General features: G+C 46.0%; 11 protein-coding genes across 11 annotated transcripts; 6 read left to right on the top strand and 5 right to left on the bottom strand.

Moving 5' to 3' along the window:
• Nucleotides 1–16: 16 nt before the first annotated feature.
• SERLADRAFT_412493 (uncharacterized protein) lies at nt 17–4858 on the bottom strand (the record flags this gene model as incomplete). The annotated part of the gene is made up of 14 exons (XM_007312828.1): nt 17–296; nt 352–522; nt 579–790; nt 846–1524; nt 1565–1772; nt 1831–1947; nt 1997–2092; nt 2147–2223; nt 2275–2428; nt 2489–2840; nt 2896–2990; nt 3044–4362; nt 4427–4688; nt 4748–4858. The coding sequence occupies 14 exons, from the start codon at nt 4856–4858 to the stop codon at nt 211–213; spliced, it is 3939 nt and encodes a 1312-aa protein (XP_007312890.1).
• A 216-nt stretch (nt 4859–5074) lies between these two features.
• SERLADRAFT_455507 (uncharacterized protein) lies at nt 5075–7530 on the bottom strand (the record flags this gene model as incomplete). The annotated part of the gene is made up of 11 exons (XM_007312827.1): nt 5075–5205; nt 5310–5314; nt 5337–5470; nt 5542–5767; nt 5820–5930; nt 5983–6322; nt 6376–6958; nt 7016–7078; nt 7134–7262; nt 7319–7341; nt 7395–7530. The coding sequence occupies 5 exons, from the start codon at nt 7458–7460 to the stop codon at nt 6736–6738; spliced, it is 504 nt and encodes a 167-aa protein (XP_007312889.1).
• Nucleotides 7531–7668: 138 nt separating this feature from the next.
• On the top strand, nt 7669–8304 carry SERLADRAFT_353681 (uncharacterized protein; the record flags this gene model as incomplete). The annotated part of the gene is made up of 4 exons (XM_007312826.1): nt 7669–7770; nt 7833–7904; nt 7958–8094; nt 8149–8304. 4 exons carry the CDS (start codon nt 7744–7746, stop codon nt 8222–8224), a joined length of 312 nt encoding a protein of 103 aa, XP_007312888.1.
• A 308-nt stretch (nt 8305–8612) lies between these two features.
• On the bottom strand, nt 8613–10724 carry SERLADRAFT_432662 (uncharacterized protein; the record flags this gene model as incomplete). Its single annotated transcript, XM_007312825.1, has 1 exon — nt 8613–10724. The coding sequence occupies one exon, from the start codon at nt 10722–10724 to the stop codon at nt 8613–8615; it is 2112 nt and encodes a 703-aa protein (XP_007312887.1).
• Nucleotides 10725–10877: 153 nt separating this feature from the next.
• SERLADRAFT_359119 (glycosyltransferase family 22 protein) lies at nt 10878–13440 on the bottom strand (the record flags this gene model as incomplete). The annotated part of the gene is made up of 8 exons (XM_007312824.1): nt 10878–11219; nt 11279–11743; nt 11799–12260; nt 12312–12598; nt 12666–12825; nt 12876–13027; nt 13080–13186; nt 13240–13440. 8 exons carry the CDS (start codon nt 13341–13343, stop codon nt 10950–10952), a joined length of 2007 nt encoding a protein of 668 aa, XP_007312886.1.
• An 828-nt stretch (nt 13441–14268) lies between these two features.
• On the top strand, nt 14269–16324 carry SERLADRAFT_444575 (uncharacterized protein; the record flags this gene model as incomplete). The annotated part of the gene is made up of 13 exons (XM_007312823.1): nt 14269–14309; nt 14363–14382; nt 14521–14573; nt 14629–14678; nt 14743–14827; nt 14877–14919; nt 14985–15107; nt 15162–15187; nt 15405–15522; nt 15573–15610; nt 15666–15688; nt 15738–15810; nt 15879–16324. The coding sequence occupies 13 exons, from the start codon at nt 14269–14271 to the stop codon at nt 16296–16298; spliced, it is 1113 nt and encodes a 370-aa protein (XP_007312885.1).
• Nucleotides 16325–16744: 420 nt separating this feature from the next.
• On the top strand, nt 16745–17904 carry SERLADRAFT_444574 (uncharacterized protein; the record flags this gene model as incomplete). Its single annotated transcript, XM_007312822.1, has 3 exons — nt 16745–16913; nt 16976–17235; nt 17297–17904. The coding sequence occupies 3 exons, from the start codon at nt 16850–16852 to the stop codon at nt 17699–17701; spliced, it is 729 nt and encodes a 242-aa protein (XP_007312884.1).
• On the top strand, nt 17869–19193 carry SERLADRAFT_455498 (uncharacterized protein; the record flags this gene model as incomplete). The annotated part of the gene is made up of 8 exons (XM_007312821.1): nt 17869–17984; nt 18044–18167; nt 18266–18423; nt 18479–18507; nt 18559–18603; nt 18652–18700; nt 18761–19101; nt 19158–19193. 7 exons carry the CDS (start codon nt 17911–17913, stop codon nt 19089–19091), a joined length of 810 nt encoding a protein of 269 aa, XP_007312883.1.
• A 326-nt stretch (nt 19194–19519) lies between these two features.
• On the top strand, nt 19520–21463 carry SERLADRAFT_432659 (uncharacterized protein; the record flags this gene model as incomplete). Its single annotated transcript, XM_007312820.1, has 12 exons — nt 19520–19692; nt 19745–19856; nt 19977–20001; nt 20061–20103; nt 20155–20264; nt 20312–20338; nt 20395–20502; nt 20558–20585; nt 20644–20704; nt 20758–20799; nt 20909–21226; nt 21284–21463. 12 exons carry the CDS (start codon nt 19520–19522, stop codon nt 21461–21463), a joined length of 1227 nt encoding a protein of 408 aa, XP_007312882.1.
• A 377-nt stretch (nt 21464–21840) lies between these two features.
• Nucleotides 21841–22486, top strand: SERLADRAFT_455493 (uncharacterized protein; the record flags this gene model as incomplete). The annotated part of the gene is made up of 3 exons (XM_007312819.1): nt 21841–22013; nt 22103–22334; nt 22393–22486. Coding segments are annotated over 3 exons (450 nt in total), but the record flags the coding sequence as incomplete, so codon positions are not given.
• Nucleotides 22487–23008: 522 nt separating this feature from the next.
• On the bottom strand, nt 23009–26630 carry SERLADRAFT_455490 (uncharacterized protein; the record flags this gene model as incomplete). Its single annotated transcript, XM_007312818.1, has 10 exons — nt 23009–25081; nt 25310–25424; nt 25472–25486; nt 25544–25643; nt 25709–25794; nt 25848–25996; nt 26044–26060; nt 26119–26231; nt 26284–26359; nt 26411–26630. The coding sequence occupies 10 exons, from the start codon at nt 26554–26556 to the stop codon at nt 24552–24554; spliced, it is 1347 nt and encodes a 448-aa protein (XP_007312880.1).
• Between the last annotated feature and the right edge of the window lie 112 nt (nt 26631–26742).

The raw sequence follows: 26742 nt of genomic DNA, 5'->3' as shown, positions 1-26742 counted from the left end.
GTTTCATCACGTATTGCGGTTAGGTCTTTGTAAATTCGCAAAACAAACAAGCCTTTAGCAAAGATAACAGAGAGTATTCCGCGGTCATGGATCGTAATTTTTCGGGTGTGTTGTAAGATTATCGTAAAAATGAACTAGAGCTACATTTTCTACATGGCGGGTGAGAGCCCCTGAACTTCGAGATAAGGATGATGTTCCGTTAATGCGGGTTTAATGCTTCGACCTTTCGGTCATTCCTTCTGGTTGAGCGGGGTAACGACAATAGCGGTCCGAAATCGACGTCACCGTCCAGGTTCCTGTGGGTAGTGTGGAGATAATGAGAAATAGAACAGACCTAAGAAAATCACTCACCCTCTAGCGCAGAGAAAATAGAGTATTCGTTTGTCGTAACACCAGAAACTGTATGTGTTTCTAGAACTCTAGATGGCTTGCCTCCCTTTTTAGGACTGGGTTCAGACCGCTGGTAAGTGAAAGTAAAAGGAGGTTCGCCAATCAAGGTGAACGCTATCTCGGCCTGATCGCCTGTAAAGTTTGGATAAATTAGGTTCATTGTGAATTGAGCGCTCGTGGTGACGTACCCTCATGTATATCCTGGATGATACCTTTCCCATTGCCAACTTGAGCAGATGGGAGGGAATGAACCGTAAAGCGCAAGTCTGTAACGGCAGCCTTGCACATTTTTTGCTGGTGTGCCACGGACGTAATGGTGAATTCACCCGCTTGTTGGTGAAGTAACGAAAACGGCGACAACTTAGCCTCCTGTGAATACGATTTGGTATTGATGCGGTATCTACAAGGAGAAAAGGTTAGGTTTGATAAGTTTTTGGGAAAGAACGCGAACTGACCCAACTGTCCATGGAGGCGTGCCTTCAAGTTGGAATTGAGTGACTTCGCCAACGCAAATGTCCTCCCTCTTATCGAAAGGAATTATAGCCGCGGTTTCAGCAACATCGACCCATATAGACCTATGCAACGCGTCTAAGGTAGCTTGCTCGCATCGTGATGCATCTTGGATGGATTCAATGGTCACCAGGTGCGGTCCAATCGACATGAAGCGATAGGATGATAGATCTACCCTCCATAAACTTTCATATATCTCAATTTTTTCCCTGTGTACTTTGTTAGTGGCAAGGTTCTTTATAGACAGCTGGAGTTGGAAAGGTGGTGTTCCTTCCAAGTGAATCGCATTATCCAGAGAAAACGCGTCTTGGGGTACAAAGGCGTCATTGAGGCAGTATGACATGCGGTTGTTGCTTCTGAAATGAGCCGAAGGACGTCCAAGAACCTCTTGTTCGAACACCAAACGTTCGGAACGAGGTATCACCGCGTTTTTGTACTTAGCGAGAGGATAGGCGGCGTCGCCTATTTGTTTCACTTCGTAGTACATACGGCCTGGCTTCGAGGTATGCAGCTGGAATCGAGTTCTTGGCTGTATGCTGCTGAAGGTAGGCTGATCCAAAACTATCGTACCACCAGTATTATCGTTCCGCGCAATATTATACATAATTTGGAAGGGTGGCCGACCTGAATAATACTAGTAAGACAACAAGAACGGCCGGTTGACGTGACATGAAATTATACGTGCCGTTCAGCTCCAGGTCAACGTGGTCATCTTGGCCTTGGCATAATGGTGGAAGGATGTGCGAACGATTGAAGGAGTCAAAAGTGGACGTTGTCTGAGGTAACAACTTGGCAGAAGGTTTTGGCACCCAATGTACGATGAAGGACTCCTCTCCAGTTATAACAGAGCCAGGACATTGAGAATCCAGTACCTGAAGACAGATGAGCACTTTTTTTTTTTTTTTTGCAAGACTTCCCGAAATTACTTACATCTATCAATTCATAAGTACCCTTCTCCGTGACGCGGATGTAATCATTCGGTGAGTTCAATGTTACAGATTGCACATGCTCAGGATTTTCAGTTCGTCGGTATTTGACTCGCCATGGCTAAGTGGTTGGGTGTAAGATACAAAATGAGACAAACAAACAAACTCACTCCATCGCCAGTTAGACGCAAGGGCAGCTCTGCACGTTCATCTTCTCTCACTGTGACTTGCCGTTGATCTACCTTGCCGTAGAATTTCGCCGTTGGCTGTATTATTTCTTGTGTTAACTTGTCCGGCTTTACATAAATGCAAAAACATACCTTCACTCTCCTGACATTCACAGAGACACCTGGAACTGTGATAGAACGCTTACACCCATACGCATCCTCCACGCTCACTAGCTCAAATGTTAAGACACCAGTAAGTATAAAATGCGCTATTGACATACCAAGATCAACGTCGAATGTACCACCTTCTTTATCTATTGCGCTCGGGATAGGTATTTGTAATTTTGCTGGGGATGTAGCGATGTCTGGGATAGATAACGTCTCTGTACTCCTAGAACCGACGATTTGGACTTCAAGGTTCCAAGGTGCAGTGCCCTAATCAATGGATAGAGGGTATTAAAAATATTGCTTATTTCAGCTGGCGAAGTTACTCACTCGAAGATCTACTTCAATATCCACCAAGTTTCCAGAGCAGCTATTTACCATCCGTTTACTTCTACCACTTGAACTAGCGTGACTAAAATCAGCCGCAGCCAGAGGATGGACAATCTGGTCGATACTGGGGCCATTCAAATCCACCTTTCTGTAGTTCGCATCGCTAAGCTGAACGAATGTGTAGAGATAATGTCCACTCCGCTCCGGTTGTAGCGTTAATTCGCCTCTAGAGCTGCTGAATGTCTTGACAAGCTCGCGAGGCTGTTCATTATCCCGTACTGTGCGATAATATACTTGGAAAGGGGGAGTGCCGTGGAGAACAAGGGAGGCTGATACGCCAGTATCCCCAGAGCTATGGGGCGGGAAATGAGCAAGAAGTACACAACTCAAAGATGCGAATGAGCTACCACTCATGAATTTTCCTCCACTCAATCTCGGCAGTGGGGATCGGCTTTTCGACGACTCTGCAAGTTTCCGGAGCCATTACTTCGCCCTCGCACCACTGCAAAATGATTCGTCTAAATGGGAATAAGCAATGTATTACGAAAATTGTACCTTTCCTTCCACGCCAGTAATCGAATACTCTCCAGGAGCATTGGCTCTCAAAGTTAAATCTTTATAATCTTCCTGGGCCTTGATTGTTTTGGTCCACGGTTTGTATCTTTTGCCACTTGCCTTGCTGCCGTCGTCGATGGGTTGATATTTGACGGTTACGCCCCACGGTGCGTCTAACTGGTCGACAGCATTTAGCGCAATAGTCAGAGGAGCTTCAGAACCGATGAGGAGGGGGGTGGGATGCCCGGGACCACAGTGTTTGAAAGATACACTTGGTCGGCGAAGCACCGTCAGCGAACGTGTTATCTTAGAATTAGTAATAGATGTATCATGACTTTGCGAATCAACAGCCACGGTAGAGCCAAGATTAACAACGTTCCCCATACCATCGATCACGCCTTCTAACGTATACGTATGTTTCCCAAGAGATTCCAGGGGTGCGGTCAAAGGGACTCTAAGTGATTGAGAGAGTCTTGTCCTCCTTCTGCCTAATTCATGAGATGAAGAGTGAACCTGTTCGTGGCTGCCTTCGACTCCCTCTACCAATAAGTGCTCCTTTTTCCCGTTTACTTCTTTAGACCAGCGGAGACTCAGCGGTGGCACTCCTTTGATGTCGATGGCCATTTCATAATCGGGATTATTTCCAGCGCAGCGTACGCTGTCTTTATCCTGGATTTGAGAATCCTTTACAAATTGTGCGGAAGGACAAGGGACGATGGTGACTTCTACAGGATGTACCAGCCGAACTGCAACGTTTGATCCATCTGATATGCGTTCCAGGCGTATTGTTCCAGGCTTTGTGAGGCGTATGTGAGCCAGTGACTGTGACTTTTGCAGCTGCGAGTGTGCTGAATCCAAATCATCATCTTCGTCGTCGTCATCGTCGTCATACTCGTCATATTCGTTAACATCTCTATTCGACGAGCTGGACGAACGGGTAACTCGAAGATTGTCAACGCGGGCCTGCTCTATTGCCTTCAGATCCTTGGCACTTAGTTCGATATACTCTACACGACCTGTTCCTGAAACGCCTTCCACGTAGCCAAGAGGAGTAAGAGAGAATCGGACGTTGGTGGGTACAGTATTGTTAACGAGGATGGGTACAAGAACGCTGTTCAGAGGAGGTGCCAAACAATAAGCGTGTCCGTTCGGATTAAGCTGGGCAGTGCTAATGGGCGACATGCGGACAGTATGTTGACCAAGGAGATGAGGATCCTTTTGACCATCTCCAGAACCAAATGGAAGAAGGCCAAGGCTCAGTGAAGCAAGGAGGTCAGTGAGACGAAACGGTTCTGGCGTAGATGTTAAACCTGGTGAATCTGAGGGGAGCAATAATCGGTCAGTCGTATACTCGCATATGAATAGGACATATTAAATGCGTACTGGAGAGCCTCGCCATTGAGTCGTCGATATTAGACCTGCTGTTGCCTACATTCAAGCTGATCCCTCCGAACAACAAACCGTCCAAAAAGCAAAATGATATGATTTGAAGCAAGACAACAGCCTTGCTATATCTCAAGCGCGGTATTCGGAGCTGGGAGAGAATGGAAGTATAGGCCGCATCAACCAACATCCACTTCACGCCATAATACGCAGTTGCTTCGGGAGTAAAAAGATATTGGAAGAAATCAAAGACCTTGATGGCCTGACAGAGAGCTAGGGTGAGTATGATACTGTATCTTGTGGTATTCCACTGGCGCTGACCTGAATTAGTAGTCCTAAACTAAGATAGTAAAGTCGTTGAGAAGGAACATCAATAAGTTTCTCTGGTATTAGAGGCCGCGATTCGGGAGGTGGCTGCTCTTTGTTGGCCATTTTCGGCTGGCTCGTCAGTGCAGCCCAATGTTGCTGACCAAAGCCTTGAGTATTTCCAAGTAATACGGAATGAATGCGTTCGAGGAATGGTTGGTTTGCTCTCAACGACCGAAAGAAAGCAAAGAAAGGTGCAAGTGTCTTTTAAGCGCCTATGCAAGAAAGCGTGAAGAGCACGTGACCGTTATATCACTTTTCGCGAATCGCAAACTTGAATACACCTTTGTTCTTATCAGCTACCATTTACTATCTGAAACCTTCATTCGATCCACGGAGAAAGCTCGTTCCTGCGAGTCTAACCGTGGCCCTATAACTGTACATACACAGCTTGAAGTAATAATATATAAGGTAAGTGCTCTTATCTGCCAGTGAGGCAACTCATGATGTGTTAAACTTCAGGTTCAAGTGAATGTATGTTGTTTGTTGCTTCCAGACATACAAGCAATCATTGAAATCAAGAAACATACCACCATTTTGAATATGAAGTTGCTTATCCTTTTGCCATCGTCGCCGATCTACCGTATTCTTACCGTCTAGGGCACTGTGACATCCTAAAGCGCTCCACGGGGAACGTGCTGTATAATAATATCCTTAGTTCTCTGAGTGTCCTTATATGTAGGTCCAAACACGTGCACTGGCGGATTTACTAGTATTTAACGAAGGTGTTATGCACAATCGTCACCCAGTGCCCTACGACATACCATCATGAACAACCTCCCGGCATTACCAAAGATCGATGGTGATCTTATGCTCGATGTATTCACCCATAGGTCCCTGGCTCATAACCATACCGACAACGAAGATTATGGCAACACGGACAGGCTCGCTAGACTTGGAGAAGATGTGCTACGCATGACCATCACTTTTTGCTTGTTTACGAAACGGCCCATGCTGAGCGCTTCAGAGATACTTGTATGTATTGAAGTTCCTACGAAGTTACGTACTTTTAAAATCCGCGCCACAGGAAGAGAAAGAAAAGCTACTCGCCAATGAAACATTCAATACATGGGTTTCTACCTATCGACTTAAAGACAAAGTACGATGCGCCACCTCAACAGTATTAGATACTCCCGAGGTCTGAAACGACAAAATTATCTACTGCTTCTCTGCTTCTCATGCTTTGACAGGAAACGCGTTTTTTGTTTCATTCGTACGTTGGAGCTGTGTATACATCGAAGGGTATGGCTGAGGTCTGTCCTTGGATCAGCCGTCTCATATGCCCAGAGGTGGAGCCTCCTGTGTTACCAGGCGGTTTAAATCAGACACGCCCTGCTCCTGGAATGCCACAACCACCTCTCTATCCGACATCCGCAATCCTCAGCGGGTCTTCCGCGCCCGGACTACCAGCGTCTGCAGGCACTTTAGCTATCTTCAACCAAACGGCTAATAAAATGGGATTGCCCGTGAACTATCCTGCGGAGTCGTCAGGACCATCACATAATCCTCAGTGGATCGTCCGTTGCGTTGGTATGTGACCTCACAGGCTGCGATCTGAACATTCGCTGAACATAACATTATAGTTAATGGAGAAGAGAAGGGCTGCGGAATAGGCAAAAATCAGAAAATTGCTAAGGAAGAGGCCGCCAAGCAGGCATTTCACGCTATGGGATGGGGCACAAATTAGTTTCGAGGTATTGAATACGTGGAAATATGCCCATTGGACCGAGTGGATGGGCATGTATCACATTCCTACCCATTAGTTGAATATCAAAGTTATTAGGATGCTAGCCGATGATAATCGCCTTGACCGTACACGCATGTATGGGGACTGTATATTTTTCAACACATGAAATATCAATATTGTGGATATCCTGTATCCAGGATCATGCTACGGGAATTGTCATACACAATGCAATAAATAGGGTTATCCTGGTCTAAGATTATATTAACCAAAAGAAAATATATGCTGCGACTAAACCAAGAAGAATCTTTATTTTGGGATCCAAGTCAGACCAAGCGGAGTATGCGCTGGATGTGATATCGTTGGGATAAGCAGACGGGGACGAGGAGCTCGACGAGGAGCCCAACGTCTGACCTTTGCCAGTGAAGGCAGCACCAGTAGAAGCACCAGAAGAATGACGTTTCAGAGCATCTTCAAGGCCACTTTATATAAGCGACTAAATTAGCATTGGCAAATGTTTCAATGGCACAAATGCTCACGATTTGTTGGCTCCTCGGACTTGATCGACTTTCGTAGTCCCTTTGAGAAATATAAACGTGGGCCTGATGGTCCGTACGTTGATAAATAGAACGGACAAGAAATAAATATATCACTAACATAGCAGATACTGAGTATTTGCTGGCGACATCCCTTGCAGCATCGACATCACATTTCAAGAAATTGACATTTTTATACTGCTTTGATAGGGATTCAAATGTAGGGGCAATCGCATGACATGGTCCACACCTATTTACTTATGGTTAACAGCAATGTTCATGAGAAGAACTGTGTGTGGGACATACCATGTAGCATGAAAGTCTATGACCTCGGGTCAGATTTAGTGTGCTGTCCTTATAAAAGCAGGTAACAAACACTCACTGATAACTTATTTCCAGATAAGAAACCATCAAGCTGGGAAAGCGAAGTTATGTGGGTTATTGACATGGTTGACTGTAGGAAACAGAAGTTGAGGAACAGAAGTTGAGGCAGAGACGCTTGGCGACAGCCTGAGCATAGGTTCCGAGTCGGCGATGGTAAGCTGTGCTCACGACATTCCGTCAAGCAATGACCAATTAGGCACAATGTCACGTGACTGGCCTAAACAAGACCAAACGCGTTTAAAGGCGCGTTGACTGTGGCTGGATTGGTCTTTCATTCTTTCCGTCTCACCACATCAGCGCAAGTCGCAAAGTGCCTCCTTGGCGTATATCTTGTATCTAATAACAACATGTCTGGACGTGGAAAAGGTGGAAAGGTTTGTCTATGCCCTACTACCTGTCAATGGAAACACCCAGCTAAACGTTCTCGGGAAAACAGGGCCTTGGAAAGGGTGGTGCCAAACGTCACCGCAAGATTCTTCGTGACAACATTCAGGGTATAACAAAACCAGTAAGTGCGCACTGCGGTCTTTATTAAGACCAAGTCTAACTTCTAACCTGAAGGCAATCCGACGCCTGGCACGTCGTGGCGGTGTAAAACGTATATCTGGTCTTATTTATGAGGAAACGCGTGGTGTTTTGAAGATATTCCTCGAGAACGTCATCCGTGATTCTGTGACCTACACTGAGCATGCAAAACGGTATGTCCATTCTCCCTGATCCGTTTCCTAGTGTTGTACTAAATGGCTGGGCAGGAAAACTGTTACTGCTCTCGACGTTGTGTATGCCCTAAAACGCTCAGGGCGTACCCTCTACGGGTTTGGAGCGTGATCTCTATTTGTATGATATTATTCAATGTATTACTATTGTGCTGGTATTGGTATCTTTTCATTCTCGTCTTTGAGAGTGCCACCATTTTTTTTCTGGTATTAAGGCTCATACTACGACAATACTCTGTATTCCTAGAGGGCAACCCAACCCCGGCCCGGCATGTGCTTACGCCGGAAGCGTTGTAAGACGACAAACAAAGAAAGACGATCACTGTTTAGTGCATGAACGGTGGCTGCTCCGTGAAAACATACCGAAAATGCTCACTTGTATTTCTCAAACCAGAAATTACAATGATTAATGGGACTAGGCATGTTATAGAATATCGGTACAAAACGATATATATGGTTCCACAACGAAAGAGTAGAATAAACTATCAGAGTGGCATGTTTCACGATGCTCTCCTACTCACGAGTTTAGGGTTACCGTGTCTAGGAGGGCTAAGCATCTTCATTCCAAGGTCAGACCGGGAGGTGCCCTTGCTGTTTGAGGCAAGTAGCTCTGTGAGTCGAGAGGGAGATACAATATGCTGTCCTGTAGGATTTGGCTTGATTGAGCGGCTCGTCCCACTTGTACCACGTTCGCCTGCAGAGGAAGCCCTTCGCCTATGAGTATATTGAATCTGCTTCCTACCGTCGATGACCTTTGAGAAACCATCGATGCTCGGGCCTAGTGGAGAGCCCAGCATGGGGGTGCCAGCTCCAGATGGCCTTCCACTGTAGGGAGCTTTAGGATGAGCGTCCGACCAAGATCGACTATGAGTACGAATTAATAGATCAGGCTTCAGCGTTGGATGTAATTGAGGGCTTGGCATTTTTCCCTTTCCAGGGAACTTGGGAGGTTGTATTTTTTCAGCTACAACCTTCGCTACAACAGATTTCTTGACGATGTGCATCAATCCTATCTTCTTGCCCTGCAACGGATGAAGCAGCAGCGGTGAACAAGAAAACGTTAACGGTGTTAGTGTCTTCTCTCCATGCATGATTTTCTTAGTGGCATCCACGCGACGATCGTCCACGATGTAATCGAATTTCCATTTTAGCTTGATGTTTTCACATCTAGAACCATTGTTCTCAGAGCCTCCCGGTGGTAAAGACGATGATTCCAAGCCGCGGACTGTGTACACCCCGTTAGTCTTCATGTTCAAAGAAGCATGGCGGGAAATATAATCGCGCGCTTCATCGCCCCCTGTGGTAAGTCTACGAAGTATTGGCGCGCCATCGAGCGTTGCATAATGGAACACAAAGGTCTCCCGTTTGATTGGCATGAATTCAGCAACGCCAGCGGTGGGGTCTGTGCCTCCGTCACCCAATACAGGGCTGTAAGGCTCTAGTGAGCGTCCTCGTGGAGAATAACCAACCAACTTAAAAGAGGGTTTAATCGCTCGAAAACCTTCTTGATCGATCCAAAGGTCTATGGTGATATCCTTAAACCACGACAAACTTTTTGGTAGCAGCCCAAATTTTGAAAAGGAAGGGGCCATTTCGGAAGAAGCTTCGTTTACATTGACCAGGACTGAGGGACAGGACCATGCGGACGTGGCCGTAGAGGCAGAATCAGAGCGACGATGATGAGGTGCAGCAGAAAACCCCCGAGTTATCGGAGGAGGGGACGAACAAGATCCAGAGAAACTCGCTTTCAATAAAGGCGAAAACGAAGAAGAACGGGGGGATCCTTCAGGATTTCCTGCTTTGGTAAAACTGTGACGCTGGTGAATAGCTCCTGCCCTCTCGAGTGGACGGCGATTTCTGTGCCGATGAGATGGAAAAGGTGAAGTAAATGAATCATACGAGGAGGATGTTGGTGGCGCGAAGCTGGGGGTAGGCAAAGTAGAGAACGTCTCGATCGTTTGAGAATGAGCCAGAAACAATGTTTGTCCTTCCTTGTCTTTGATGTTATGGGGAAAGGCACTACTAGTATTTCTCAGCGATTCTTCAGAGGACGAACCAAAGGCACGATGCGAATCCGCATGCTCCGGGACTTGATTTCCAGATGGGCTGATGGGAAATCTACCATCAGTATAAACTTCATCTCCTGTGGAATTGTATTGATTCACTACGGGGTGGGCTTCAGTAGAAAGACTATAGTCAGAATTCACGCGAGATCGGGACAATTGAGGTATCTCCAAAACCGATCCGCCCACAAGAGAAGCAATACCGCCATTATGATGGAGGCCCAAACCGAAAGAAGTTGTTGAAGCGGAGGAATACCTATCAGGAAAGCGATCCTGCATCGGGCCAAAAGTGCCAATCGTATTGATGGTTGTGATACTGTCATCAGCATGCAAGTTCAAAAAGCTATCGTGTCCATGGATCTCAGGCTGTTGTACTGAACATGCCGAAGTAAAAGGATCCATAGAGAAATCGAGAATTATTGGAATATCCCCTGAGCTAAACGTTGTAGACAGTTGACTTGGGGTCAGTATCGGCGATGGTGGTACCAAAGAAAGCAAGGCTCGTAAATCTGAAGAGGTGCGGGTGAGCCTGATATGTGCTGAAATCATAGCGTGTACAAATTATTCGTAAAAGAAGGATTATGTGTAGGGTATGTTCCAAGCTTGCCTTGGAAGCTTGAAGATGGACTAGCGAAGGTGAAAGTCGCGGTATAAAGATAGTAAATACCAAGTCCGACTCGCGCCTCCACCTGAAACAGTTCGTGAAAGTGAGAATAAATAAGATTCAAAATGCTATCTATTGGTGTATCATTACTCCCATACATTCTATTCATTCTACACTTTACGAGCAGCCTCTTTGGCTCCTACAAGAGCTTTGTTTTTTAACAAACAATAGTCCCCATACTGATTCAAATTACGCCATGTCTCTCCAGGCATCCATAGGGTCCTGCTGAGAAGTGGGGAATTTGCGGCATCCAGGAACGGTAGGCAAGAAACGCGTTCCCAGGTTCCTTCGTCCATGGCATACCGAGGCTCGTATGTCGAGGACGATGGGTGCTCAGGATAGTCCAGGTCAATGAGATAGTCGCATGTTTCTATAGGTGCCTGGTAGAATAATAAATGGTCAGAAGAAAAAATTAGAGTAAAAATCTGATGTAACACACATAATAACTGACTTCCTCCTTATTAAGATCATTCAATCCGGTAGGAGTACTCCTCATCCCCTTTCGATCCCACCAGTTCTCAGCCATCCTACTACTAGGTTTGAAATGAGCAGGTAGTAAACCTTCGAAATCGCTCTTCACAAAATACACTTGGACGCCATCTGGGACGAGATAATGACTAGGGAACCGATGCCACTCCTTGCCGATACATAGTGACAGGTTAAGTTCCTTCACAGGGGAAAGGTCAACGACAAATTGTTCGCTCTCTTCAGTGTTGGGAGGAGGCAACGAAATAAGGCCAGTATCGTTGAGCAGGCGGGGAAGTTCAGCAGCCTCGAAACGGTAATAGACAGAAAGTGATGCATGATAATAGTTCCAGAGAGCAAGGAGACGAGATAAGGACAGGAGTCCAGAGGTTGCTATAACAGATAAAGTCATATTGCTGAACATGATCGATCTAGATGCCTACAAGATAAGGTAGGTCACAAAAGTCAAATTTTCAGAAGTAAGGTGCACCTACTTGGTATTGGGACTTGGTAAGTTTAACATAAGCTACTTCCATCCATCCGCGAATTAAATAAAGTGCCACTGCAGCATTGAAACAGATCATCGGGTATGCCGGAAACATAAAGCGTTCTTCCTTGTGGGCTTGTGCAGTCAAGATACCGATCCAAACGTACATTGGAGCGAGACGTAGCGCAAGTAAAGTGAAAGGTGAACTTTGATTTTGTGCTGGTTTCCTCAAACCAAGACGGTGACGATCAACTTTAGACGTTATATAGAGGGCCGGAAGAGAAGATAAAGCCAAAATCACGAGGACGTTGAAGTTCAGGAGGAGATTAAAGATGTAAAAGTACCAAGGAGAGGTCCCGTATAGGTCAGGTCCTCTTTCGGAGCCACCGAATATGTTGTAACGTATAATGTTCCATGGTACAATGCTCCAGTGACCATAAGCAACACTGTCACATGCTATAACCGGTACCTGCATACAAAATTAATAGTCTGTGCCAAACCGTATATCGCAGTGACTTACAAAAATCAGGGCCGCTGTTGAGCCAGCTGCGAGTAACCGCACCCAACGCGAGACCATCCAAGGACTACGTGAACTAGGTTCCACGCGGTCCGCTCCGTATATAAATAGTTCCTCAAATACAAATGGAATAGCAAGCGCGAGTGCGAAAGGCCAACCAACAATTGCTCCTGTTGCGAATAGTAAAGTCGCAAATAGAGTCCTTCGGTTGTTTTTAATGCTGGCAGGTTCTACAGCGTATGAAAACGCCAAAGTACTCGCATACATCGCGAAAGAAGATGGAAGAAATGCTGTCGCATAAATGTGAAGGACGTGAGCGGGAAATGCGTGAAAAGGAACAAAAAAACAAGTACAAACCCGCGGAAGCATTCCACATCCCTGCGCTGAGTAGAAGCATGAAGAATAAATAGCGGCCAACTCTTTCATTGATTTTCTCAACAACTGTTCGATGTAACTTGGCTTCGCACATCACAGACATAACAGCAAGGAGTATCCGGATAGCGAAGAATGCCGGCCTCTGAAAATGAAAGTAAGGAACAAGTTGCTGGTGAGACAACAGAAGCCTACTTTTCCGTGTCCAATTGCAAAAGCAAACCGAGCAGGCAACAAGTGTAGTAGAATGTAAGCCCAGCTTCGGATGGCGTACGTAGGTGTAACCTCCCAAGTTTGAAATCCGTATCCCCGATCCAGATAGTGTAAAGGTTCCCAAAAGTTGAATACTGGTTCCCTGTTAGGTTATGTTCACATTAGAATAGATGGAGATGGCCCCACCTTCATCACAGTCTTGAATGTTCGAATACATAGCTCCAGCTACACGCACAAGGAGTAATATCCGAATAGCAGTAGAGAAATTAGGGTTCCATGGTCTCCGAGCGGACCTAGACGCATTTTTTCTAAAAGACCAAATGGTAAGAACGATATAAATGCTGACCTGCGCAGCTGATCTTGAAGTATACCAGCATGACGAGCAGGTTGAGGTGCGGATTTGGGCGTGTCTTGGCGCCTGAGACGCAGAGTTTGTGTATTGGAAGCCATTACAGCCAATTTACAGTCAGAAAAGACTGCAACCGTGTCTATGTGACCTAGCTCTTAGTAGAAATACGGTATATCGAAGAGTTTGAGATGAAAGGATACAACCGAACCGGTATTCTACGATGTGCTGCCCTAGAAGTCACGTGACTTTGACGATCGGACCTCGGAAATTGTCGCTTGCTTTCGATTTGAAGAAACGACAGTATGGTGACTATCTGGTACCGCTGCCTTCGCGCGGGATTCAACATGGACTTGGTCCTACGCTAGTGTCAAGCCCAAAATCGTCTAGCACCTATGATATATGATATGCGATTTGATCGCCGAAGTTGAGCCTGAGCTCAAACTTGAATTTCAGCTGTTTACGTACAGCTTAAACAAGCTCACCTGCGCTCACGACTCGGAACCCGGACTCGGATGGATGTCGATGCTTTCAATGCTGAGGGTGCGTAGCCGTTGCCGCGAAACCATCGCAAAAAAGGTACGACGGAGAGGCTATATGCTGATTCTCTGACCGCCTCTGTGGGCGACGCAACACCAAATAAGGAAGGTGTAGTGCTCCCCGGTCTTCCCGTCTGCCTGTGTCCGCGGTTTATCAGAAACGAAGTCTCTGTGAGGAAGTAACCAAGCCAAAGCCGGCTTGAAGTCAAAAATGTTCCAGTTAGGGGCCACTTCTTGGGAGAGAAGCCACGAGAAATACGAGTGGCAATCAGCGGGGAGTCGCTTTGCTTCGGTCAGACTTTGTGTGGTGTCGCGTTTGTCCTTCGTAAATGTGACGCGTGCACATGTTTTTACCCCTGCTGCATTCCTTCTTTTCTTTCAACCATCATCCCCCAAGCTTTCTCCTTATCCCCTCAAGCACCTCCCCCCACCTCAGTAGCATAACATCAATCTTTATTGCGCTCCTCTCTTGCTTTATCACGCTATCATCATGGCCGACTCTCTTGAAACTGCACAGCATTTTATATACGTGTATGTTTATCCACGCTCATCACAGTATTTGGACTGATTTTTTTGATTCACAGTACCCAAGTTTACTTTTGTTGTATGTGCCCACTCTTTCAATGGCTATATGCGTAATACTGATCACTTCATTCGCCCCACACCGAAGGCATGTGTAAGGGGCTCCACTTCAAATCGTATATACTCGACCATCTTAACTCAAAAATCATATTTTTCATAGACGCCGTTGTTATATGGGACTGGGTCATTAGTTTGCCTCGAGAATGGCGCTTTGTGACTAGCTTTGGTTCTCACTCGCTCGTTCAGCCACTAACCTCCTTTATTTTAGATCTGGAAATCTGATTGGACCCCTGTCAAGGTGGCTTATCTTTTCTGTCGGTACGTATCACATCGTTGTTCATACCCGAGGCAATAACATCATTCAAAATTACGTCGACTCTAGATATTGGGTCATAGCAGTTGTCCCATACCTATTGTTCGCCTTCGTCATGAATCACACGCAGGAAGTCTGCTCCAAAATATACAGAGTGAGCGTTATCTTCACTTGATGTAATACTTTGCTGACGGATCTATAAGATCCCCGTAGCGCTTGCAATGTGGAATCAAGTCGGTTCTGAATGTCAGTAACCCCCTCCGAATTGGGAGTCTCATCTTTTTCTCACGTTTGAGTGCATCATATACTAGCGGTTTTGCTCATCCGCACTTACGCTTTCTTCAATCGCAATATTTATATCCTCACGTTCCTTATATGCGCACTTTCTGGAGTTGTGTCTTACCAGCTTTATGTCGACACCTCTCAAATGGACTGTACGTTGTCTTTCTGTCTACAGGTTCAGTGACATATTAACTATTGTGGTACAGTGCTTGGATTCGTCACTCCTCCATTCGTAAGTATTAAATGCACTTTTAGCTGCACAGAATTACGCTCACTCGTACTATACAGCAACAAGGCCCATGCTTTCCCGCATCCAAGCCTCATTCCGCTCATCTCCTAGGTGAGCGTGGCTTTCAACCAAACATATGCTGATGCTCATCCGTTTTATAGGATTTTTCGTGCGGTCACTCTTATGTATGCTTAAAATTTCCGAGCTAAGATGTTTTTAGATTGCCCCGCTTCTTTTTGACACCATCGTAACGTCTATGACCATCTGGAAAGCTTTCACTATCCGCCGCCGCAACGGTGGCCCGAGTAGCAAACTCATTCAAACTTTTCTTCGTGAAGGTTCGTCTCAGTAAACTACCAGTACATTTCTCTTCCTTACTATAATTCAGGTGTCTTTTACTACATTCTGATTTCCATAGCAAACCTGGTGAACTTCTGCGCCGTATCTCTTTTAAGAAGCTAAATGAAACATATATTTCAAGATTAACGGGATCTTTTATCTGCAGTAAGCTATAATCTTATAGGTACAATTCTGTTTCTGATCATTTTCACAGGCCTCGTCAAGTCATATCCGCTATCAATATACCCCTGAGCGTGATGATGGCACCCGTGCTCGCCTGTCGTCTTGTACGCACATTGTTCTACTTCAATTAGATTTACTTAACATACACCATGGCGCCATGCACTTTTCTTAGATTCTCGATCTCCGCGAGCGAGGTGCGGAAACTGTATCCCATTCTGAAGGAACGGGTATCGCGGCATTTACCACTAAATCTGGCGTCACAAGTTCCAATGGTCACCGTGGCAAAAGTAGGGGCCTCGGAACTAGGACAGCTCGGGGACAAGCATCTACAATTACCTCAAACGTTGTACTCAGTACTATTGGGAGTCTTCACGATGTGGAAGCTGCTGACGTCGAGCTAGACGACATGCACTTTGAACTAGGCATGGGGTTCGGCGACGAAAGCTCCAAGGCATTAGACGAGAGCGTTCGAGCCACTCCGGCACCAGCGTATAACTCCCTTGAGATGGGATTCCATACTTCGGACCACAGCGAAGATGGAGGGGTTTCCGGAATCCGAGTCGACATAGAGAAGACCACTTCCACCATGTAAGCAGAATAACCTCACAAAGGGACGTTCATTATTTCTGGATCGCTTGCATTGGAATCATGTTTCAAAGGAAGAGCTGTTGCATTCATAATCATTGTTCAAAATTGGTAGACTATGCTGCAAGTATCGTTTTATTGTATTCTCATATTCAAATTTGGACTAGCAGAGTGTTCTTTGCCGCTCTTTTTCCCAAGCTGTCCACTTTCAAAATGATGCCATGCATAGTATATTTTCTTTTCCTGTTTATAATTACTATTACGATTGTCGGGCTAGAGCAAGATGTTGATCTTACACCAGTTCTCCGACCCGACCTACTTGGATACTGTCTAATATAATACAAGTTAAGAGCCCAAAATAGGAAAGTGTAGTCATATTCGCGGGAGCTTAAATAATCACGGCTTTTAGCGGTCGTACTGGAGTTGACGCTGCGGCTGGGTGATTGTTGCTATTATTGGACAGTAACTTGAATGCAACCCGACTTTGTTCCCTTGCATTATAGCACACTCATGTAGCGGTTGAAGATTATCTTATTCTTACTAATTGAAACTAGTACGATGAGCAACCCAGACGCATCTATTGGCTTACTGGATATGCCTCCAGAGACTTTACTCCACATTCGTACGTCCATTATCTATGCCAGTGCATGCATATTCTCTCTTACCGCGCCTGTTATACACTAGTCTCCTATCTTGACATTCCTGACCTAGCGTGTCTCTCACGAACATGTTCGTCACTGGCGTGCTTAGCTGTAGATCCCGTTCTTCACAGTAATCGCCTTCGCGTTGTAGCTCCTTCACGGGTCTCCCACCTGCTTTTTGGTCGAAGCCCTCAAGGAATACCTTTCAGGCCTACGGTTGGTGACCTTGTGCAGAGATATGTATTGCGTGGCTTGAATATCGAAAGAAGATGGCGCATGGGGTCTTATCTCCACTCTGCACACGTTTGTTGGCGTTATTTCTTTCCGTTCAAGACTGTATTGATCCTCTATGGCTTGTTTCCAGTCGGTCAAGCAATATGAGATGGGTCTCCATCTGCAACGTAGACGTGCTAGCCTTATTGTATCATCCCAACTTCGTCGCCGTGCATCCGTATCTCACGCACTCAAGGATCTGCACACATTACACGTACTGCCAGATATCGAGTCTTCCTCACTTTCTGTCTCTCGCTCACTTTTACCCATCATGCATCAGTTGAAGTGGTGTATGGACAGGGACAGATTGGCAAAAAAGGTTAGAGATGGTGCGTGCGGCGCGTTTGGGACCGGAGTCTCTGGAGGTTTTGTTAGTGGGCTAGGAGCGTGGCTTGAGCTTAGGGGAAGAGGCATCGTGCAGGATAATGAGCGGGTGAGGCTGATACTTTGTCCAGATGTAAGGAAGATGGTGGGGTTTTACGAGAGTCTTGGATGATTAACTGTCTTCACCTTTTATTATATGTCATTTTATGGACCAATATGTATGTTCTATCTTGCACAACCAGAGTCTGTAATGTTTTGTGTACAGTTCTCGAATATTAGTACTCGCTTAGATGTTTTGTTCCCGAAGCCATAAAAATCAGCACATGTATTTCCATTTATAGTCTTGATTTTGTTGGACTACGACAGTCGCTCACAGTCAGGATGGCAGCTGACACGACCTCTAAAGTGAAAATCCTCCTTGAGGTATGCGTTGATTCTGTTGAATCAGCTCTGGCGTTCGTGGTCCCTTCTCTTGATTGATGCTGTAACACATATTGATCCAATGATCTTACAGAGCAGTTCGCGGAGGAGCAGATAGACTAGAGGTATGTGGGAACTTGGGTTTTGGAGGTGGGACGACGCCCAGCATCGGATTGCTCAGAAGTATTCAAAGTGCTACTCCTGGTATTCCCATCATGGTCTGTATCATATTCATATTTTAAAAGTCTATCAAGCTTATACAGTCATGTGGCCACCTTGGTGATGCTTTGTGTATACTCCTATACCTTTCTGCAAGGCCATGGTTCGTCCTCGAGTTGGAGATTTTCTCTATTCTACGTCCGAAATTGAGGTCATGTTGGAGGATATACGGGCTTTCAAACGACATAGCGTGCAAGGAGTTGTCTTTGGTGTTTTGACTGAGGAAGGCAGCATTGATGTTGAGAAGACTAAACTGTCCGATTATTGATCTTCCGGTGTTGGAGAACCCCGGTATTGATTCGTATTTCAGGTTAGTAGGAGAAGCGTCGCCCCTTGAAGGTAAGTGTGTTATTTTGAGTCATCATCGACTGAACCGTGACACCTGTGCAGTCTGCTTTCACAGAGCATTCGATTTGACCGGTGATGTGTACCGAGGCAAGCTGCCATTGCTCCCTTCAGGCACTCGACTTGACTTTTTTTAAGCTTTTGGAGATATCCTTTCCATTTCAGGGATAACGAGGATCCTAACAAGGTAAAATCTTACTATTATTTTTCACTTCTGTGTTTCATCGAAAGTGGCTCTTTTTATTAGTGGTCAGGGAGTATCAGCACCAGCTTCGTTAGAAGTCTTGGCATCCCTGATGCAAAGCGCCAAAAGCCAATCCGAGACCCCCGGTTTACGACAACTTAGAATCCTTCCCGGTTCGGGTATAAACGCATCCAGTATTAAGAAGGTCTGCGATGTTTTACTGCCACAAGGATTACGCGAGGTGCATCTCAGCGGCGGACAATGGATAGATGGCAACATGGCTTTTAGACCAGGGGGCATGGGCATGGGAGCCGGTGGTGATAGAGAATGGGCTATATGGAGGACAAGCGAGGAGTCCGTACAAGCAGTTAGGACGTTTCTCGATTCGTTGTGACCACCAGCCTGTGCGTACCAATATCACTCTAGTCACAGGCTGGGAATTCGAATTTTTTGCATGTAGGTTCGGGGATCAGTACACGCGCCTCTCTTGCGTCTTCTGTGGTACCATGTGTTTTGATTTCTCCTGTTTACGGCTAGTCCCGTGGGGCCTCCGTGTATGAATGAGCAAGACTTCCTGGTGATCTCGATGCTGAACGGAAACATTGAATACATTCGATATAGAGCCCATTCGATCGATGGCACACTACGTCCGACGGAACTTTGTTGGCAATTGTCAGCTCAATGGCAGCCGCATCTCGGATAACTCGATGTTAATGGAATTTGTATGCCTTTTTTGCAAACTATAAGCCGTACTACGAATCGAGATATTTAAACTCCCTCAGGTGCATTTATTTTTTCCTTGATTCACGTTTTACAGCCCACATGAGTCCACCAACGAAGTCCCCGCCGCCGGCCACTGTATGGTGGAGCAATGCCATATTCTTTGTCTTCATTCATGTTGCTTCTGTGATTGGTATCTATCACAGGCCACCGAATCTCCTTCCACGAGCCACTCTCTTCATGTCTTTCCTCTTATGGCAGGCGGCCGAGTTTGGGTGAGTGGTTCGACGGTCTATCCGACTAACTAGCACTTACTATGGGAGATAGCATTACCATTGGTTATCACCGTTTATATGCCCATCGTGCATTTCGAGCTGGCTTCTCTGTCAGGCTCCTTTTGGCGATCCTTGGGTCAAGCGCCTTTCAAGGCTCTATCAAGGTAAATATGCCTTTTATCCATTAGCCTTGAGCTCAATATACTCTCCTTCCATACCCGTAGTGGTGGTGTGTGTTCCTCGAATGAAATTATCACCTACCCAGAAAGCTAACGACTCATCAGGTGTTTGAGACATCGTCTCCATCACGTAAGTCGCTCGCAAATCCATTCTCCCTAGCTATGGCACCGTTACGTTACTGAAGCAAGCCTCGTTGGTCCAGCGTTTTACCGACGATCCCCTCCATGATCCGTGAGTTTTCAGTGATTCTCCAGGGTTCGTTGGTGCCTTACACATCTCAAGGTATGCTGCCACCCGAGGTCTATTGTATTCTCATATGGGGTGGATATTCTTTAAACCAAAGTACGACCGTCTAAATTCTGTGGATCGCGACGACCTGGAGAACGATTCCGGTATGTATTGTTTGAGGATTTACCAAAACGTGCTCACCAAAAACTAGTTGTTCGTTTTCAGCACAAATATTATGGTGTGTGGTTCCGTTAGTATTGAGTTAAAGAAATAAATCGAGTTGACGCGCTGTAGTTCCCTTGGCTCTATTTTTTGGGCTCGTTTTACCAACATTGTTAGGGATCCTGTGGGATGATCCTCTTGGTTCCTTCATATGGGGTGGACTTGTTACTACAGTCGCAGGTAAGAAGTATGTTATATGCGGGCTAGGTGCCTGATAATGATACCAAATCATTAGTATGGCACTGCACCTTTTTAGTGAACTCGTGAGTGCTTCCTATCTTTTCCTTTTCATGCATTTTCTGATCATGGTGACTCGAACAGACTAGCACACTGGGATGGACTGCAGCCGTACACCGACGAAAATACATCTAGGGGCAATCTAGTATGTATAAGTCTATCGCGATATCTTAGTTCTGTCGCGCTTATACCTTCCAGCTTTTGGCTCTCTTGACAGGCGGAGAAGGAAACCACAACTTTGTGAGTAACACCAATTCCGTTACCATAGAAGCTCAACTGATGAGGATTCGTAGCATGTAAGTTGAATTGCCTGCATATCCGACCCAACCTGTAGCTTTATTTTCACTAGCACGCGTTTCCACATGACTATCGTTCGGGACCATCTACTCTGGAATGGGACCCATCCAAATGGATAATACTTGTTCTTCACTATTTAGGTTTGGTGAAAGGCCTCCGTCGTGCCCGTGAAGAAGACATTGTCGATGCTAAAGAATATATGCAACATAAACATCACGATCACGTCGCAGGAAAGAAAGACGACCCTTCATGGAATGGGCCAGAGTGGAAGTTGACCGATCTCAAAGAATTTATGCTACAAGAACGTGGTAGATGTCTAGTGGTAGTCGACGGTTTCGTCATCGATGTTTCTGCATACATGGGAGAGCATGTATGTGTCTGCTTTCTTCAATGCGCAAGTCATTTGATGAGAGTTCATTTGATATAGCCTGGTGGCTCAACCATTCTACGTGCATATTCAATTAACCTGAATGAATTGGCGTTGGGTGACCAGCAAAAGCAGAAATGGAGAGACGCGTCTTGGGCATTCGGTGGAGGTTTGAACAATCATTCACGAGGCGCAGTCAAACGAATGCGTGAGATTCGCATTGCTCGCCTTCTCGAATGAAAGGCTTTGACGTTTCTTGGCATGTATTAGAATAGCGTAGTTATGCCATATATGCAGTTGAAGCTTTGCAGCTGCAGCTCTGTGAATTGCGTGAAAATCGCGACTAGTAGATAACTGTGGCACAAACACATAACTTAGACTGAATGTCACGTGACCACCATGGCGCCACTTGCCAAGAAAGGAATGACGGTAAACGCTGAATCCAGATAATACGGAGCTCGCTGTCGTCCTCGATACAGAGCGATTTAAGCTTGAATTCTTAAAGTTCGTTCTTACAAAGCTGCTGAGAGATGTCGAAGAGAGAGCTTGGATTTCTGGCGAACGATGTGGACTTGGATGGCCCGCGAGTGAAGCGACGGAAAGAGGTGGTAGCGACACCAACGACGCAGACAGCCACACCAGCTTCACAAGGCGCAGGAGTGGCTATGGACAAGACAGAAAATGCTAGTGCGAATATGGAGGTCAGCGAGGCGGGAGGTTCTGGACAGAATTCAGTGAAGGAGCATGGATTGCAGATGTGGCAGACAGTGAAGGAAGCGGTGAATAAAGAGTGCGTAGCGCGACTAACTTGAGCTACCGCGGCTGCATATGATCTTTCCTTTCTAATCACCTTTGTTGTTTTTGTCTTGGACATCATAGGGGATTCATATGCTCTCCTGCATTTATGCGCTTGCCCTCCAAGCGCCATTACCCTGACTACTACCAGGTCATCCACCACCCCATATGCTTGGACGACATAAAGAAAAAACTCGAAGATGGCCTCTACAACTCTCTTGAGGCGGTAAAATTAGATTTTGAACTTTGCTTCAACAATGCAAAAGATTACAACATGAAGAATAGCCTCATCTGGAAGGACGCCAAGTTTTTGCACGTACGTGCATTCGATGTCCTCTCATCCAACATACGTTTCTCATTTTGCTTGCTTTTAGAAACAAATTCTCAAAGAATATGCAAAATTAACTGGCAGGAAGGATTCCGCAGTGAATGGAAAGAATATCGACGATGATGGCGACGACAAGGGACACGAAGATGATGGAAACGATGACGAGAAGAAGAAAAACAAGCCCCCGAACATGAATCGTCTCCTGAAGACAAGGCTGCAGAAGATAGTAGATAAGACTGATAAAGAGTAAGCGCCACATACTTTTTAAGTGCGTAATGAAACTCATCAAGCGTTTCATTCTGCAGTGGGCGTGTACTTTCCTCATTATTTATGGAGTTACCTTCAAAGAAAGACTGGCCAACATATTACAAGGAAATCAAACGACCTCAGTGTTTCGAGAATATATTCGTGAGTTTCGTGGATTCTTGTATATTTGGGCCAATTTTTATTGGAAGCACAGAAACATCTCAAGCGCAAGGAATACCACACCACAGGAGAATTTGCCGCTGATGTTGAACTTGTGTTCTCTAATGCTTTGGCTTTCAATCAAGAACACAGCCCAGTATGGGAAGACGCAGCCAATCTTCGTGTTAGTTCTCTTTCCATTCTTCGCTTCTTATTCTCATTCCGCATCTACTGGCATAGGAATACTTTCGTCAGTTAATGTCCGACCTTCCGCCGCCACATGCTCTTCCACAGTATTCTAAACCATATCAGACGAAGATCAAGCTTAAGGTTCCTGCACCGATACCTCCTCCCGGCCAGCTACCATCTCCTGCTCATCTGGCCCCAGCAACTCCAGTGCATCTGGTCACCCCTTCGCCCTCGGGTGGGATTATGCTTCGATTACCTGCCAATGGCTTAAACAAGAGTCCAGAGCAAAACAATACAACACCTTTGCAGTCGACTTCAAGTTTACCCTCCGTAGCTGTCACAGCAGCTCAAGTCGTTGCCCCTGCATCACAGCCATCAATGGAATTGGCGCCTGCACAGGCTCCAGCGGTATCGGTTTCCATGCCTGCGCCCGCGCAGACACCTTTACCTGTTCCTATATCTACACCTATTCCCAAATCAGATTCTGGTTCTGCGCCTACACCTGCTTCTGGCCCTGCAGCGGCAGCAGTATCTACACCCCTCACGCTTGAGCCTGCATCAGCAGCGACTCCCGCTCCTACGACGCCCGTACTCCCTTCAAATCCGTCACCTGCAACAGTACAGTCGCCGTTACCTCAATCAAATCCAAGTATGGCTGTGGCCTCGTCAATACCCCAGCCAGTTCCGCCGGCATCCTCTACGCCTGTCCCAGCTCCACAACCCACACAAGCACCATTGCCAACTCTACAAATGCCTTATCAATCTACTACTCAACTTTCACACTATCCTAATGCTACATATCAACCTCCCGTCAACTCTTCTCCTGCTCCTTCTAATGTATCTACACCAGTCACAACAACATCACGGGTCATCAACGCTCAGGCAGTGCAATCAACATCCAAGTCACCGGCTCCCATTAACAATCCCCGTCTACTAAGGGGAATGTCGGTGATTACTCGACCTCGAGGGAGGCCATTTTTACTTGACTATCGTGATGGCGTAAAAAGCTGGGCGATCAGACTCGGACAAGGAGAGAAGGCGATATCCGTGGCCGATATCAAATTTTTAGGTACTGAGGAAGAGGAAAGCAGCGACGAAGACGGAGTTCATAATCATCCCCACGAAGAAGAGGAGGAAGAGGAGGAAGAGGAACCTGTACCTAAGAAAAAGCGAGGTCGAGGGCGACCTCCTAAAAACCCCAAAAAAGTTGCCCCCAAGCCGAAGGTCGTACGTGTCCAGAAGCCTCACAAAACGTCCACACCTATACGAGAGAACGTACAAGTCATCTTGAATGGATCGCTTGTGAACGAAAGGGCTACTCCATCAGGTGAATGGCACGTGGAGCTGCAGGTCGGCTCGAATGTCTTGGAGATTGGTGAGAAAGGTGGGGCGACGTGGAAGATATTTTTGGAGAGGATGTCGGTTGTCTAATAGTTTTTAACTTGTAGCACTAAATTCTATCGATTTCGTTTTGGTACTCCTTGGTGTCATGCTTCTAATGTTAGCCATGTATTAATCCAATGCAGGTGTAAAGTCTGCGGTACAACATAAATAACCCATTGTCCGATGTCAATTAGAGTATAGTCCATTAACCATGTGTTGATTAGCGACTCAAATCCCTGAGGATAACTCGGCCGCTCGTACACCATCCGCCTGTTCTCCTGCGTTGTCCTCCTCCTCATCAGAATAATCATCGGATGAGGGCTCTGGAACATAGCGCTGATACATATCAACATCCTCATTTTGATCATGAAGAAACCGCTGAAGTAACTCCTCTCGATCAACAGGTCGGACCTCATAGCCTTCTGAACCTCTTCGTACTTGAACGCCCTGACGGTACCCTTCTTCAGTGTACACGAAGTCAGAGTCCTGCGAAGAGCTGCGAGAATGTGACGCCAAGCCTCTTTCTTCTTCCTCATTCTCTGGATCAATTTGATACGGTGGACCAGCGTAAACAGGTCTGGTCTTCTGCTGCTTGCCTGCAACATTAGAACGCAGACGTGCACCGCTTGATGGACGGAGATTCGGGTTAGTACTGCCATTCTCATATGTCCAAGGGCTGTCAGGAAGTATAAACGGTTTATCCTCCTGCTCCTTCAAAGCGGGGTCACGCGGAGGCCACGAGGCTTGCACATCTATATCTGTTTAGCAGAAGAACGGAACTTGCGTCAATTATAAGCCAGAAAATACAGAAGGTGAAAAAACAAGCATGGTGGGAGTCAAATGACGGCTGCAAGAAGGCATGGGTGGCACAACTGCTTACAGCTTATGCAATATACGGACATTTTTCGTATTTGATTATTATGCCTCCCCACCGGACCACTTGACCCTTTGACGTTTCTGGCTCGTCGAGATCTCGATCCACTCACCATCTCCTATTGACAGTTGATATTTCAACCCAGTTCCAGGTGTAACAGTGGGACAGCACCATAGTAGTGGATTGTCGCCGAGAACGGAAGTGATGTTGCGACGAGCACCCAGATTCTGAATAGGCATAAGCCAAATTCATCGCAAAAATGTATTTGACGTACATATGGGAACTTAACCTTAACAGACAAAGTCGAGGTTAGCAACAAAAGCTATGCAAAAGGAGTACAGCTTACTTCTTGAATCTTTCCCCGACGCAGCAGGGTGGCGGCCTTATCTTTTTCCCATCCTTCTATTGTCGTGGTATTTCCAAGCATGCTGTAGATATGATAGAGACTATGGTCAAAGCAAATAGTATAAGTAAATGTAATAAACACAACACAGAACCTACATAAGCTCACCTGAATGCTCCTACGGCCAGCACCACTGGTATACACAAGGCATAATTGAGAACTATGAACACTAGCTCAAGACCAGATGGTTCGTCCTTCATTGAAGAGCGTGTTAGTATATTCGCAAGCTAAGCATGAAATTGCTAACCCAACGACGTTTTCCCATACAGTCAAACACCCTGCGAGTCACCATGAAAAGGTGATAGAAGCATGCCAAATCGACATAGAAAAGAAAACGGATGAAATGACCATAGTTGAAGTGGCCAATACAATTGTTCACCCAAGGACAGTGGTGATCTGTCAGGGATTAGTACTATGTCACAACGCACGACTCATAGGCATACCCATTCGAAGAATGCAACTGTTCGTGTAAGTATGAAATTAGTGAATGGTAATCAAATATTTCATGGAATATTTACCGATTGCACACTCTGCAATGATGAGATCTTGGTGGTTTGTATTTTTTGCAGGTCCTGCAGTATCTTGGGCCACCTGTCACCTTCTTCACCTCTATTATCTCTCCTTCAGGTTGCTAGTAGATGAACTGTTTAGCACTGCCAGGAACGTGCAAGTATAGCACTTACCCATGAGTCTGGTACCCGACCAGGGTCTACGGTGATACACAGATAATAATTCCAAAAAAGCATGAATATCAGAACACTATACAATCGTCACGTCCAAACATTACATCGGTGAGGTTGAAGTACTTACTTGAATGGTAGAAGGAGCGTCAAGAGCTCGACAGTGATTTCACGCCCATACCATGGCCATATGATGAATATTTGTGGGGAGAAAGTGAGAAATGAGATGAGACCAGTAACAAGGCTGACAATGACGCGACCCCACAGACGGCCCATTTACTATGCGTGAAGGTAAGGTCCTCAGCGATACTTGTAGGGAGTTATAGTGGAAGTCTGCAGTAAACCGCTACGGTGACACGCACCCGCCACCGCCCGCGACTCGGAATAAACCCGACGGAACTGGGTTTCTTTACTACTTTCACCACAGCCGTGCCCGTCAATAACATGCAGCGCTCGTCGTCC

This window comes from Serpula lacrymans (assembly GCF_000218685.1).
Source record: "Serpula lacrymans var. lacrymans S7.9 unplaced genomic scaffold SERLAscaffold_1, whole genome shotgun sequence".
NCBI classification, from domain to species: Eukaryota; Fungi; Basidiomycota; class Agaricomycetes; order Boletales; family Serpulaceae; genus Serpula; species Serpula lacrymans.
This window is presented reverse-complemented; position numbering and strand designations above follow the sequence as displayed.